Source organism: Gavialis gangeticus, unplaced genomic scaffold, assembly GCF_001723915.1.
Source record: "Gavialis gangeticus isolate Ggan-Ray unplaced genomic scaffold, GavGan_comp1, whole genome shotgun sequence".
Taxonomy (NCBI): Eukaryota; Metazoa; Chordata; order Crocodylia; family Gavialidae; genus Gavialis; species Gavialis gangeticus.
The window spans coordinates 5,402,662-5,414,794 of NW_017729020.1; the positions used below are offsets into that span (position 1 = coordinate 5,402,662).

The following is a 12,133-nucleotide window of genomic DNA, read 5'->3' on the forward strand; positions in this document are numbered from 1 at the left end:
AGCAACTGCTGAATAGTCCTCCTTAGTGATGACCCCTCCTTTCCTTTGGGAGCAAGCCTCCTTTTCTTTTACTGGAGTTAACTGCAATGTCTCTACCATCCATCCTTTCAAAGGAAAGGGCAAGAACGTATCACCTACCAATAGCCAAGTGTGACCTTTGGACAATTTCAAAGCATTTCCCTCAAGATCCTTTTCACCTCCAATCAGTTTCTTTTCTCCAACACAAAATTGCTCCCCACCACTTTTAGCTGCTGGGTGTTCATGTGCTTTAAAAGTACTGACCTCATCAACAGCTGGAGTTCTGTAACCATGAGAAGTCAGCATTGTGTTATTTTTGGTGATCTCTTCTCATTAGAGCAACTGAAGTCAAGAGAGATGTTAGACACGCTTCTGGGCACAAAGTTTGGGGCTGGGAAAACAGCCTGCTTCACACAACAGGGCCAATAAAAGAGATCACCAAAAACCCTTGTTACCTTTGTCGAAGCCGCCTGCTTTTCACATATTTTAGGTGAATGTTGTCAAGTGTGGGGTCACCCCCTCCACATAGCCACCCTAGCAATTCTGTTTGTTCTCTTTGGTCATCTACCAACCAGGAAGGAGGCTCTGGCTAAGGGAACCTGAGCTATTACAGCACTGTTTTTCTGTTACTCCTCTGCTCATGTTGCTGGACAGAGTTTCACTGGCAGCCTCCCAGGCTCCTTAGACTCACCTGGGGGGCAATGAGCACTGGCTGGTGTCCTCTGCTTAGCATCCCCTTTTGGATCCTTCATTAGTAAGCTATGACTTCACTCCCACCTCTGCTTCTTCATTTTTTGCCCCCTGTAATTAGCTAGTGTGTCCTCAGTGCCCTCCTTCATGGAGGGAGGCTCACAGTTTTCTTTGGCAGGTCTCAGTCCACCATCCCTTCAGTACAACAAATAGGCCTTACTAAACTATCCCATTGCCACAGATTGTAGAAATCACAGAGCAGTTGGGCTAAAAGGGACCTCTGGAGATCATATCTAGTCCAACCCCCTGCCTGAGGCAGGATCAGCCCTGTCCAAACCATCCCTGACAAATCTATGATCTAAACTCTTCATAAAACTGCTGGTAACCTTGACATCACACAAGACATCACACCTGAACCAGCTCCAGGCAAAGCAGGGGGACCATGAGTTGAGATTCCCTGCCTCTCTGGAGAGCCTGTTCCAAAGATGGACCCCCTCATGGTCAGAAAGTTCCTCCTCATTTCCAACCTCAATGTCCCCTACCATAATTTAAGATAATTGCCCTTTGCTCTGTCCCTGCAGCCACAAAGAACAATTTACCCCCATCCTCTGCAGAATGACGCTTCAAATATCTGAGAACTCCTCAGCCTTGTATTCTTCAGCTATGCTCCCCACAACTACACAAAACAAGAAGCACCAAGGACTCCTTGGTAGTGGCAGAGGAGATGAAGGCCCGGCCAATGCCCTACCCCAGAAACTACAGGGGTATTTATGCCTGCTGGGAAAGTAATCCCGAGCCTGGAGCAGGCCTGTGCTTACATGGCAGTGTCTTGGTGCCGCCGTGGTGTGACAAAAAGTGTGCGTGTGGGTCGGGCACTGCTGGCGTCGGGGTGGGCGCTCCATGGCTTGGCGTAGCTGTGGTCCAAGAAGACCAGGTCCAGTTCTCGCTCATGGACAGAGAGCTGGAAGAGCAGAGAGGTCCCCATCCTGTGGGCTGACGTCTGGAAGTCGCGCTCAGTGGCTCGGCCCCACATATTTTTGTGGGCTTCAGCCCCGCATCCTGCTGCCTGACTTAGGAGAGACAGGGGGTGAGCACGAAACAGAGAAATGGGCCTGGTGCTCTGGCCCCTTCTCCCCTTTCACCTCTGGCCCTAGAGACCCCAGCAGCGCCTTGTGTCCCTGCTGCCCAGGAGTTCCCAGCACCCGGTGACCCACGGCCCGTTCCCACCACCATGATGACCCTGACTCCACCAGCCAGACCCGTTACCCAGTACCCCCTACCCTCAGCGCTGCTGACCCCTGCCCACAACACCAAACTCCTCCCCGCTATGTCCCTGACCCTAGCACCTTCAGACCACAGCCCCTGGCCCCAGCACCCCTCCCCTACAAGGGCCTCCATGACCCAGCTCCTCCTGTCCCCAGCGCCCCCGAACGCAGCACTGTTCTGAGCCCAGCACCCTCCTGCCCCAGTGGCCCCCGATCCCTGCGACCTCCGTGACCCCGACCCCAGCAGCCATGAGCCCTGCACCCCATGACCCAGCGCCCGTGTGACCCCTGACCCCTCCCCAGTGCTCCCTACTCCCAGTCCCTCATGACCCCTGACCCCCACCCCGGCGCGGCCCGAGGGCGGGGCAGACCCCACTCACCGTCCAGGGCTCGCGGCCGCCTCAGGCCTGGGCCTGCCGCCTACTGCGCACGCGCCACTGCCTGACCGGCCGCAAAGACCGGAACCAAGATTTCCTGGAGCGGCGTTTCCCGCCTGCTGCGCATGCGCCGATCAAAAAGCCCGGAGCACGGGATCCACGGAGCGGAGCCTGGAGGGCGGCGGGGTGGGTCTCGGCTGTGGGAGCGTCTGGGCAGCGGCCTCCGGAGACAGGCGCAGGTGAACGAGAGCTGCCACCTAGTGACCAGGGCAGCGCCGTGGCTCTGTTGCGCCCACCCCACCCTGGCCCGGCAGCACCCACAAGACCCAGGCCCCCGGGCCCAAATGCCACCCCTGGCAACCAGCCCCAGGTCCTCTCTTCTGTTGCTACAGGGATCGCGGGTTTCCCTCTTCCTCAGCAGGGCTGGGTGGGCGTTGGCTGTGGCCCAGGCTGGGGAGGGCGGCTGGGCTTGGCCAACGCTGTCTCTGGGACTCAACCCCGGAGGGTCCTGGCTAGAGGGTCCTGCCTGGAGATGATTCCCCCTCAGCCCCAGCGCCCCCGAATCTCAGCACTGCTAGCTCGTGGCCACACTGGAGTCGGTGGCACTTGCTCAAACTGCCCCTAATCCCCTCCCGAGCGCCACCCCCTCCCAAGCTGACCCATCTCCTACCTCCCCACTTCAGCTAGTCACCCTGATCCCCCCGGTCCCCCCGCTACTGCCACTGCCCTGCCCATGGCCACCAGGGGCTGGTACACGGAGGCATGATGCCACCTTGTGGCCAAGGGCAGCTCTGCATGGCCGTCTGGGCATGCGCATTGCCCCCCAGCAAATACAGGGAGGGTCTTGGTGTTTCCCAGGGTTTTGCTGGGAAGGTGACTGGGCTGGGTCTGTGCTTCTGCTCGGACTTAAACCTAGAGGGTTCTGGCTAGAAGGTCTTGCTTCTCCAGTCAGACTGATGCAGCACTGGGGTCAGGAATCCTGCCCTCCCCCCACCAAGTCAGACAGGTACAAATTGGGGGGGTTGGCTTCCTCTGCAGCAAGGGCATAGTCTCTGTCTGAGGTCTCTCAAGGGCACTGGAGCCACCTGGCAGCAGCAGGGTACCACCAGCCTTCTCCTGGCTTCACCTGGGGCACAGTCAGGTCTCTCAAGGTCCCTGGACCTGGTCACTGAAGTGTGTGGTGTTAGGAACAGCTCAGACGAGAACATGTCAACAGGGGCTGGATGGGGCTGGTCCAGCCTGGCTGCCCTGTGAGTCTGTAACTCTGACCACACTTGCTCAAGTCGAGCTCTAGCATACCCACTGCTCTCCTCCCATCCAAAACCCCTTGCCCTGTCCCAGAAGGCCATTGTGGACAGCTGAGACATGCCTTAGCTGTTTATATGCAGTAGGGCCCTAGAAAAAAAATCAGGCTGGAAGGGACCTTAGAAGGTCCCATCCAGTCCAGCCTCCTGCTGTAGGCAGAATCAGCCTTCCCTAAACCAGTTCATCCAAGTGTCCGTCCAACCTGCTCTTGAAAATGTCTGGGGAATGGAGATTTCCCCCCTGGCAGCCCATTCCAAGGGTGTACCCCAATCATCAGAAAATTGGCCAAGCCCTGATGTTTTACACCTGAGTTTGGTGTCGTCGGCGAACTTGGCCAGTCCACTTCTGACTCCAGTGTCCACATCATTAACGAAGATGTTGAACAATATGGGTCCAAGGACAGTGCCTTGGGGGGGGACCCCACTCGTCACAGGGCACCATGATGATTGACTTCCATTAATTACTACCCTCTGGGTCCGACCACGGAGCCAATTTCCCAGCCAGCGGATCATGGTGGACCCAAGGCCACAATTGGCCAGTTTTGCCAAGGGTGATCATGGGATACCAGCTCGCAGGCTTTTTTGAAGTCAAGATATATGACATCAATCTCTTCTCCCTTGTCCAGGTGATAGGTCACCTGGTCGTAGAAGGTAATGAGATTGGTCAAGCAAGACCTAGCCGCAACAAACCCATGCTGGCTATCACTCAGGATGTTGGCATCTGCCAGTCCATTAAGGATGGCCTCTTAGAAAAGTTTATTAAAAACCTTCCCCGGGATAGAAGTCAGGCTGATGGGCCTAGTTAGCCAGATCCACTTTCCTCCCTTTCTTGAAGATAGGCACCACATTGGCCTTCTTCCAGTCTTTGGGCACTACACCAGAGCACCAGGAGTTTTCAAAGATCCATGCCAGGGGCTGGGCTATGATGCTCGCCAGCTCCTTGAGTACCCTGGGGTGTAGATTGTCAGGGCCAGCTAACTTGAAGGTATCTAGCCTCTCGAGATGTTCCTTCACAAGGTCAGCATTGATGGAGGGCAGGGGATCTCCCTCACCCGGACCTTCCTGTCCCATGGTTGGCATGGGCATCCCATGGGACTGATGAAAGACTGACGCAAAGTACCCATGTAATAGGTTGGCTTTTTCCTGAGCCTGTCCCTTGTGGCCCGTCTCCATCTTCTCTGTTGTCATCCTTTAGGGGTTTGAAGAGGGTGATCAAATTGGCCTCACTCTTCATTTCCCCAAGCTATGTCACCCCCATTTTTTTAGCCTTTCCCCACAAGGTGGGATACTTAGCAGTCTCCCAGGAATGGAGGGAAACAGAGGAAAGCCTCATTCACAGCACTGTGCCACTGGCTCCTAGTGACCCTCCACACCCCTTGGAACGGGAGCAGAGCATTGCGGGATGCCAGAGGACCAGGAGACCCATGGGCTGAAAGTCCAGGCAAAAAGTGGTAGGACCACATCACCTCTTGAGCTAACAGTCTGTTAGTTGCCCAGGTCCCTGTTGGGCATATCCTCAAAGGGATCCTATCAGAACCAAGAGCCATGGTAGCGCCCAGTCCTGCACCCTTGTGACATGAAGCTTACTGGGGGGCAGGGCCAGAGCAGGAAGAGGCAGGGTTTAATATGGGCCACACCTGCCCCAAAAGTTGATCACTTGTAGCAATCTCTCAGCAGCACCCAGATTTTCCCTTCCCCTGGAAACCAGGTGCATGAAATAGGTGGGAAATATGGGCACAGGGCTGCCAGTTGGTGGGTGAAACTAAGCGCCAAACCTGCTGCAATCCCCAAGGAGCAGAACACAGAGCAGGCTGGGATCCCTGGTTGCTGCTACTCCAGTACTCATTACAAGAAAAAATCTTTTATTCTTTGCTCTGGCTTTCAAAACCAAGGTGTGTGTTATATTGCAGACAATATGATATAGGAGCGCCCGCCTCCTTTGAAAGGGCCTGATCCTGACCCTGACCCTGTCACACACACTGATATACATGCTCAAAGACCCACACATTCAATCTGTCACACCCTCACAAACATGCAGTCGTACAGATAAACGCATACTCAATCCATCACACTCAAACATGCAGTCATGCACGATACATATGCACAATCCTGCCCTTGCAGTCACATGCACATTCGCTCCATCACATGCTCATAAACAGTCACACAGACACATTCAGTCCATCACACACTTACATGCACTATCATATATGCAGACATACCTGTGATCGGTCCATCATGCACACACGCATATTCGGTGTATCACACACTGACAAACACGCAGTCGCACAATATGCACGCACACATTCAATCCATCACACACTCACTCAGTCATACTTACCAGTGTCGCACACTTGCCTACTCAGACACACACTCGGATACCCAACTTGATTTAGCCACAGGTCCCCTTTCCTTTCCCTCTCCTGCACTGGCTCCCAAGAGCCAGGAGACCCCAGAGGCTCTCTTCCTCTCAGGCAGGTTTATCACCGAAGTCCACAGTATGATTGTGAGACCCCTCCAACATGCTCTAACTTTATGTAAAGCCCCTTCCCATAACACATTGCTACAAGAGCCCTGTCAAGGGGGACAGCGTCTGATCCCAACAGTTCCATGGTCCCAAGGTCCGGATTATGTGATGCTTTCCCTTGGCCCTTTGTCATACATGACTGTGGGATCCATAGCCATGGTGCAGCCTATGTGGGTGAATCACATGTTCCCAGGTGGCCTGGTACATCACAGCAAGCCCCTATGTCCTGGCCCAGAACATCCTGGCCAGAGGCTACAGTTTGGTGGGGCGGTGGAAACCGTGGGGGGAGGCATAGGAAGGCTGGCTGTGCCATGTGGCAACAGGATAGAGGCGGTGCCGCTGTGAGTTGTCATAGGATGTGGGGTAGTGTGCCAGGCTGGTCGCCAGTGGCCGGCACAGCTCAGAGGTCTGGGCAGTGATCACAGGGCCTGGGAAGGCTGGGATGACAAAGGGACTGAGGGATGGTGCGAGTGGCGATGATTCCCTGGAGCCAGCCAAGCTCAGTGGAAACCTCAGCATCGTCCCTGTGTAGGTATCTGGGCCGGCTGATGGCAGCAGTGTGGGAAAGCCAGGTGCCATGGCCTGTGGCTTGGCTAGGCCAGGCGAAGCCTCCCGTGGCTCTGCCTCCCTGACAAACGGGGACACGGCCCTCAGCTTCTTCCCAGGGCCAAAGCCACCATCTTCTGGCCCACGTTTGCCCAGCCCCAGGCTCTGCCCAGGCTTCGATGGCTGAGGGCTGACTCTAGCCAAGCTAGGAGCCACCCAACAGGCTTTGCTGGCAGGGAAGGCCAAAGCCTTGCTCCCTTGCCGGAAGCCCGTCCCCTCCAGGGGCTCTCTGAGCTCCCTCCGTGTGTGGTCAGGCAGGTGTGGGTCCTTGCTGGGAGGCTGGCAGAGGAAGGAGGTATCAGGGAAGCCGGCAGGGGCCCTGAGTGGGCGGCAACTCATAGGCTTCAGCACTTCTCCCTGGTAGGCCCGGAAGCAGCCAGTGAAGGTGGTGGGCACCGGTGAGAGGCGTCGGCCCAGGTTCCCTTCTTCAGCCTGTGGGCTCAGCGCCCCTTCATTTGTGCTCAGGGGGCAGGAGTGGGCTGGGTCCACGGTGTCATCCCGCTGTGGCCCAGGGCTCCAGCCATCCTCACGGCGTTGGGGCTTGGCAGCACTGTGGTCTGGGCTGTGGCAGGGGCCAGTTGACATCCAGCCCTCGCGGCAACGGCCCTCAGGGCAGTGCAGAGCCTCAGCCTTGCTCACCTGAGCCAGCAGCTTCTTCTTGGCCAGGGGGGACATGATGGGGTGGTTGCCTTTGAAGTAGAAGCTGGAGAAGAGGCGCTGGTATGCCTCTGAGCAGCCAAGGGCCTCACAGTGGCCATGGCAGCCGGTGGGGGGCTGGGCCACCTCACTGGGATCCCGGGGCTGGTTCTGCTCGAGCACCACCTCCCTGCCAGGCTGGGGAGTGGAGGCAGCATCCAGCTTTGTCTTCTCCAGTGGAATCTACAACCAGAGGGATTGAGGCATGGGTGAGGTGTAGCCCCTGGGTCCACTGCTCTCCCACCCTAGGCTCCTGGCCAGCTGTGTTCCTTCTCCCTGCTGCCCCTGGTGTTCTCCTAGCACCCAGATCCCAAGGCTCCATGCATGGGGCGGTCCTGGAGGAGACCCTGGGGATGAGCCCATGTCAGCTTCTCCCCCCCAACCATTGCACCTGCTGCCGGCTCTTCTCCTTCTTGGCCCGCGGCTCCTTGGAGACCTTGTATTGCTTCCGGGGCTTGGTGGGGGGCAGTGGCTTGTCATCCTCGCCCTTCAGGTGCCGCACATATGGGAGAACCAGCCTGCCACGAAAGAAGCATATGCCATCAGGGGGCTGCAGCCACGGCCAGTACTGGGCCTGGTTCTGCCAGCCAGAGCATGGCCCTGCAGCAGCTGCAATGAAGCCAAGCAACCAGTGCAGAACAGTGGGCCCGTGGCCCTGTGGTCACTCCAGAGGTGGCACTAGATCCTGGTGAGTGCAGCCAGTGGTCCCATCATGGGGTCTGAGGGTGTTTCACACTTCCCTGCCAGGCCAGGCCAGGCCAGCGTATCAGCCCTCACTGCACCCTTAGGGAAACTGAGGTACAGAGAGTCAATGGATGGAGAACAAACAGGGACAGTGGCAGGGCTTGGAGCTGAGACCTGGAGTCCCCCAGGCCATGAGCAAGGGAGTAGACAGGTGAGGTGGCACATGGGGCAGTAGGCAGTGGGGGTTCGTACCTCTCATAGTGGCGCCGGGTGCAGGTGGCTGCGCTGGTGCTGCCAGGGCTCCCGCCCAGCTCATCATAGACATTCTTCCAGAGCCGCCTGCCTGTGACCTGTGGTGGGAGGGAGGTGAGGGCCCCAGGATGTGCCCAGCACCTTCCTCATGTACCCCTGCCCTAGGGTGTGGCTGGGCGAGCAGAGCCCTGATCTGGGGGGCAATGACAGCTCAGGAGAGCTGCAGCTGGAGCATTGCCAAGTTCTGACTTGCTCTCCCACCCATCCCCAGGGGCCACAACCAGCTGGGATCTGGCTCCAAGCTTTGGTCCCAATGTTCCCAGCTCAGCAAGCCAGGAGAGCCCAGAAGCTCCCCTTGCCTGGCCCCATGGCTGGAGCTCTGCTGCCCCCTATTCCAGGGCCAGTATAGGCAGTCGCCAGCTGGGCACAAGGCCCAGAGGATGTGATCCCAGCCCCTCCCCTCCGCTCACCAGCTCGTAGGCACCCAGCTTCTCCACGGCCTTGTAGATCTTCCACAGGTTAACTGGACAGACACACGGACGGGAGCAGAGTGAGGGCAGGGCCCAGGGGGAACAATCCTCATGCCCTAGCCAGAGTATTGCCCCCCCTCAGCCTGCTCAAGTGGGCCTGGGGGACCTCAGCCATGCTGGGGGGTTGCAGTGACCACAGGACCTGGCTGCAGCCCTCCCTGGGGTGCTGCCACATCAGGGCCCTGCCCAGGCCAGCCTGGCACAGGCAAGGTGCCACACAGACAGAAGTCTTGCCTGTGGCTGTCAGTAAAGAAGTCTGGCAGATTTGGGACCAGCAAAGGATTCTGGGAGGCCCCGAGAGGTGCCGGGGACATACTCTGCTTAAAGCCGAGGTGGGGGATCCTTTCAATGGGCGTGCGCCGTTCCTTCATGAATTTGTAGAGGCCAACGAGGAAGGCCTGCTCCTCCTCCTTCTCACCGGTCAAGGCTGCGTCCTCGCCCAGCTCCCCCGCAGGGCCCCTCTGCTCCCCCTCAGAGCCACCAGCCTGCAAAGACAGACAGCCCCACGCTCAGCCACGGGGGCCGGGAGCTGCCAAAGCTGGCGCGACCTCGGCCATGGTCCTGGCAGAGCCGAGGGGAACCCAGGAGTCCAGGCCCCGAATCCCCTGTTGCTCTGACCACGAAAGCCTGCCCTACTCCTAAAGCAGCCAGAGAGAGAGAGTGCCCAGGAGTCCAGGCTCTGAGTTCCCCGTTGCCCTGACCACGAGATCATCCTGCTCCCAAAGCAGCCAGAGAAAGAGCCCAGGAGTCTGGGCCCCAACCAGCGAGAGCCCGTTGGAAAACCCTAAAGTCCCAGGTGGCAGCCCAGACTCGCAGGGCAAGACATGTCCCATGGCACCGCTACTCAGAAGTCAACGCTGCCTTGGCCATTCTACCTCATCACCAGAGCCCACCCCCATGCCTCTGGGGCCTTTTCCCCTCTTCCAGCCCCATGGCCCACAGCACCCAACCGGCTCTAGCAGCAACAGCCACGGCTCCTCCCACCCGGGCAGGTGGCCAAGTTGGTCAGAGCAGAGCACGAACGGGGAACGGTTTCCAGGAAAACAGAATGACGGAGATTCTCGCTCCCTCTCTGCTCCCCCAGCCTCACACTGAGCTGAAAACACGCTTCGTGTTTGCTCTGTGCTTTCCGGAGTTAGAAAACTCGCTGCTATTTTAGGGCAAAGCAGCTGCTTGGCTCCAGAGACCCCTTTCTTTGCTTTTTTTTCTCCCCTTCCGCTACTTCTTCTGTCTCTCCTCGCCGCAGGCGGAGACAAGCCCAGCCTCTGAGGATGGAGGGAGGTTTGTTTTTTTAAGCCCCAGCAGAGTTGAAATTAGGTGGGGGAAGGGGGGAGGAGGGGGGGAAGAGGCCAGAGCTGCTGGGCACATCTCTGGCTTGCTATCCCATTCCTCGCCAAACCTGCCAGGACCTTGGCAGAGTCCCTGCCCACGTATGCCTGCCCCAATAGGGCATGGCAAGGATCTCTTGCCTGGCAGAAGTTGGACTGAGACCCAACAAATTCATCTCGCCCACTGCAGGCCTGGCTTTGCTGGATATCTTTGGCCCTGCCCAGCCACCCCTGCTGTCTCTCATGCCCCATGGGGTTGAGGCAGCTTGGGTTCAGCAGAGAGATGCTCTGGCCCCTGGCCTTGAAGGGGAGAAATCTCCCCTCTACCCTGCAACCAACTGCTCAGGGATGACCAGTGCCCCCCTCAGGCCCTGTGTTTCCTGGTGCTGGGAGACAACATGCCAGAAAGACCCCCATGGGTCTGGTTCTGAAGGCAAGGATGCCTCTCATAACAGCTCCAGGGTATCCGACCAATTAGATGTCCACAGTGGCGCCACCTCTGCACCAGGCCACGGCCTTATGGAAGGTGGTGGCCGGGGGCTTAGGGTCCAGCCACTGACAGGCTCTGGGGAGCTCCCAGCCTCAAGGAAAGACCTGACATGCATCCCAGAACCCATGTACTTTATGCCGTGATGGGCCGCACCACCTTGGCTGTGCTGTGGTCCACGGCACCATGGGATGCTCTGCCATGGCCGTGAGCCCCCCCCCTTATGCACAAGTGTAAGAGAGACTGGCACACTCATTCAGCTGCCACATAGGCAGCAGCCTCCAACAATGGAACTAGAAGTCAGGAAGAGCTGAGGCCCTTGTGTGTAGCCACCAGTCCCCTTTTGCCAGGGTGCGGGGCTGGGTTTCCACACTGCGGGTCACGCCCAGCTGTAAGTCCCAGCCTGGCCTGGAACCCATGGCTCCATGGAGCTCCTCCAACTCTCCCTTGCCTCAGTGCCAGGGAGAGGGCACAGGGGGCCAGGGGACAAACACCCACCTGCCCCTGCCCCCATGCTCACCCTGGGACACACAATTTGTGCTGCTGCCCCTCAATCCAAAAGGAACAGGATCAACCCTGGCCTGACCCAGCCATGGATGCTGGTAACAAGCAGCCAAGACTGAGGCCAGCAGGAGCCTGCTTGGGGTGGTTCAAGTGCTGTGTATGCAGGCTGGACTAGTCCCAACCCCCAATGCTGGCTCGCAGGGGCAGCTGAAGAGATGGCTCCCCCCAGCTTCTTCATCTTCCGGCATGTGGGCGCATCCCAGGACCCTCAGAAGGGGATGTGGTGCCCCATTGCACTCACCGCCTGGGCTGTGGAGTCAGTGGGACCTGGGTTCTCCTCAGCATCCGGCGCAGCAGCATCAGCAGCACCTGGCTGAGACTCACTCTCCTCCTCCATGGCAGGCGGCACCTTCTTCTGGTGTTTCCCTTTAGGACTAGGGGCTGTGGGGAGGAAGAGGAGACAGGCCGCTGAGGAGGGAGCCTGGCAGATGCCTGTCCCCAGTGTAAGGGCAGTTCAGGCCACCCAGCCAGTTGGTGGGGGGGGGCAGAGAGGGCCCATGCTGGGCTTTCCAAGAATGAGGCTACGTAGCTGACACGTTTCCTGCATTTATCAACAGCACCCTGCACTTTCGTTTTCAGGGCAGCTTCCTGGAACTGAGGGAGAGCTGTGCGTGTCCCCCCTGCTGCCTCAGCAGCTCCGGCATGGCCAAGGCAGGTGCCTCTAGTGGCCAGAGCTAGCCAAGACCCCCCATCCCAGCCCTGGCTGACAGTCCCCTAGTTGTACCCCCCTTGGCCACAGAGCCTCTCGGCTTCACCTCAGGCCTGCTGTAGGGACCCTGGTGCCACACCATGACGCTGCCAAGATGCC

At 58.2% G+C, this 12,133-nt stretch overlaps 2 protein-coding genes across 6 annotated transcripts in view; both read right to left on the reverse strand.

The window, feature by feature from the left end:
* KANSL3 (KAT8 regulatory NSL complex subunit 3) overlaps nucleotides 1-2,461 on the reverse strand; it is a 32,910-nt gene extending 30,449 nt beyond the window's left edge. For 3 of the 5 annotated variants that reach the window (XM_019514386.1, XM_019514391.1, XM_019514390.1), the window contains exons 1-2: nucleotides 2,354-2,440; nucleotides 1,527-1,774 (exon numbers count right to left, since the gene is read on the reverse strand). In XM_019514386.1, coding sequence (XP_019369931.1) covers nucleotides 1,527-1,741 — 215 coding nt within the window. In that variant the 5' untranslated portion in view covers nucleotides 1,742-1,774; nucleotides 2,354-2,440. Of the gene's footprint in view, nucleotides 1-1,526; nucleotides 1,779-2,353 lie in introns of all 5 variants that reach the window. The other 2 variants (XM_019514388.1, XM_019514389.1) reach the window with 2 other exon arrangements.
* A 3,034-nt stretch (nucleotides 2,462-5,495) lies between these two features.
* Nucleotides 5,496-12,133, reverse strand: part of ARID5A (AT-rich interaction domain 5A) — an 8,247-nt gene continuing 1,609 nt past the window's right edge. The window contains exons 2-7 of the mRNA XM_019514392.1: nucleotides 11,567-11,706; nucleotides 9,263-9,431; nucleotides 8,887-8,939; nucleotides 8,417-8,514; nucleotides 7,872-7,998; nucleotides 5,496-7,663 (exon numbers count right to left, since the gene is read on the reverse strand). Of these exons, the coding sequence (XP_019369937.1) occupies nucleotides 6,431-7,663; nucleotides 7,872-7,998; nucleotides 8,417-8,514; nucleotides 8,887-8,939; nucleotides 9,263-9,431; nucleotides 11,567-11,706 (1,820 nt within the window). The 3' untranslated portion in view covers nucleotides 5,496-6,430. The remainder of the gene's footprint in view (nucleotides 7,664-7,871; nucleotides 7,999-8,416; nucleotides 8,515-8,886; nucleotides 8,940-9,262; nucleotides 9,432-11,566; nucleotides 11,707-12,133) is intronic.